This window comes from Cariama cristata, unplaced genomic scaffold (assembly GCF_000690535.1).
Source record: "Cariama cristata isolate BGI_N322 unplaced genomic scaffold, ASM69053v1 scaffold33274, whole genome shotgun sequence".
NCBI classification, from domain to species: domain Eukaryota; kingdom Metazoa; phylum Chordata; class Aves; order Cariamiformes; family Cariamidae; genus Cariama; species Cariama cristata.
Genome location: NW_009612921.1, coordinates 1,603 through 4,026, shown reverse-complemented (window position 1 = coordinate 4,026; position 2,424 = coordinate 1,603). Strand labels below are relative to the sequence as shown.

The following is a 2,424-nucleotide window of genomic DNA, read 5'->3' as shown; positions in this document are numbered from 1 at the left end:
GACTGGTTTGTTCCCCCCCCCCCCCCCCGCCCCCCTCCCCTTCTTTAAATGAATCCACCACTGACAAAACACTAGCTCACAAAATCCCCATATTTGTAATGACGTTCCTGTAAATCTATCTTAATACCAGATTGGGTATGCAGATCCTCTTTCCAGTATGCACGCTTGTAATAAGATGTAGCTCTTTGGATTCTTGCACATAACTAAAGCACCCCTGCAAGCTCAGGACAATTGTCAGCATTCATTTTGTACAGAAACTCCCAGATTTGTACACAATGTCATTAGAAACATAACATGCTGTAAAAAATTTACATGCATCCATAAACAAATCCACTAGAGCTCAGGAACATAAGTGTAGGCTCTTCTAGGTAGACTTGACCTAAAATGTTTGCAGGATATAAGAAACATACTTATTTTAGCCAATTTATCTTTAGCCTATTTATCTTTACTGGCTTACAGAGATATGCAGTGTATTTAAGGCAAAGACTTGCATGAACTATGCACACAAACAGAAAGCATTAAGCTAAAAATAATATACATGCACTTTAAAAGCAGATTTTTGAATACAAAACACACTCCAAGATATACTGTACAACCCTTTTAGCACGTAAACAAGCTACAGATACATCATAATCAATCCTTTGAGCTTCCATAGTGCCTTTTATCCCATGATCTCAAAATTCCTTAGTGGCACTAATCAATTAAAGATGAAAGCATTCTTTTTAGATAGGCTATGCATATAAAAATCATTTCACATACTGAAATCAAGCAATCTCTTGTACAACAGTTGTTGCCATGCACAATTCCTCAAAATAGCTTAGAGAGGAAAAAAGGATCTTATATTCAGTTAAAATTTTAATGGGATTTAGTTGGACAAATGGTAGTTATGCTTCTCTTCATACTTCATTAAAAAAAAAAAAAGGCGGCTAATGGCAGTCTGAGGAAGAAAACTTCCACCAGGATCAGCTAACTAAAGTCCGCACTTCAAATTCTCAGACTAGCTCCCTACAGAGTGAAATAAAAAATTGGTATCTAAAAGTCAAATACCTTCAGTCCTCGCTGCCTGGTGCATTTTCCCATTAGTTTTTCATCATCTATTTCACACTGCTCCAGAAGATCCAAAATGTCCTCCTCCTAGAAATGGGAATTTCACTACAATTAATTTAAAGCAGGATATATGCTATCCTTCCAAAAGTCAAGCACCAAGTGGTAGGAATTTGAAATTACTTTGATTACTAATTCCTCAAATAAGACTATGAATCCCTCCACAGGAGGATATAAAAGTATTTCTTCTGATGCATGCATCTCTGCTTGCAATCAACATGAAATTGAAAGTTAAAATCAAGTCTTAATATTTATTAAAGTCTGAAGAAAGGGTTGAACAAAGAGTCCTGTAAATCTGCTGGATGATGCCAACTACAAAGATAGGAAACTATTTCTCTGATTTCAAATTAAATCACATTAGTTGGTTATTTTAAATATAGCCATTTTCCTACTGTCTCTGACTAAGTAAGTAAGCAATCAGGCAGAGTTCTTGGATGCCTTAAACTGGTGGAGCTGGTTTTATGATATCTCTCGTTCCAGTCCATACAAGTAGATGAATAGGCTGGGGACATTACTGGAGGAAGAATGAGGCAATTACCAGCTCAAAAGCAGTTTCTGCCAACCTCTGGTTTGGCCAGGGGTAAGGCTGAGGATCAGGGAAATGGTAAAGTAGCTTAAAGCCATCTAGCCTGTCTCCACCCTGGGTCCACTGCAGTTCATCCAGATTCAAGGATCTGGCCCACAAGCTGCACAAAGAATAATAATAAAATGATGGAAACATTATCAAATGCTATTTATTAGCCATCACACATGATTATTGTGAAACTAATCCAAAAGGTCATGAATTCAAAGATAATAACTCCTAAAGCCAATACTTCTTATGCTTCAGTACCTTCATTCTTTTTAAAGGGTTATTCATTTCCCGCTGAAGTGAAGCTGCTCTCCCAGCAAGAAACGTCTGGAAAGCAGTGGCTAACAAACTCTCATACTTTTCAAGTAATGCCTTATCATCAGGAGGGTAAATTCGCCTAAAATTGGGGAGAAAAAAAACTGAGTTTAAGATAGAAGCTGAGCTACTTATCACATTAGGGACAAAAGAAATGCAGCTAATTCACAGTCTCTTCTATAATGCATATGCAACCCATCTATAATAATTATATAATATCTTACCATAAAACATATGCTCTGAACATTGCTCTCTAAATCTAATTTTAACTCACTGAACACATACATGTTTAAATCAGCAATTAGCCAGTCAAAGGAAATACCATGCAGGTCATTCCAGAGATATACCAAACTCAAGTTTTGCAGTGTTCTGAAATTTCAGTGGGTGTGAATGATGCATGTAGGTGTGAATGATTCATGAAATATTAACAAAAT

At 36.7% G+C, this 2,424-nt stretch overlaps 1 protein-coding gene across 1 annotated transcript in view; it reads right to left on the bottom strand.

Moving 5' to 3' along the window:
- TTLL7 (tubulin tyrosine ligase-like family, member 7) overlaps positions 1-2,094 on the bottom strand; it is a gene marked incomplete at its 5' end in the record, with an annotated part of 25,301 nt that extends 23,207 nt beyond the window's left edge. Inside the window, 2 exons of the mRNA XM_009698822.1 lie at positions 1,048-1,134; positions 1,937-2,094. Of these exons, the coding sequence (XP_009697124.1) occupies positions 1,048-1,134; positions 1,937-2,094 (245 nt within the window). The remainder of the gene's footprint in view (positions 1-1,047; positions 1,135-1,936) is intronic.
- Positions 2,095-2,424: the final 330 nt, after the last annotated feature.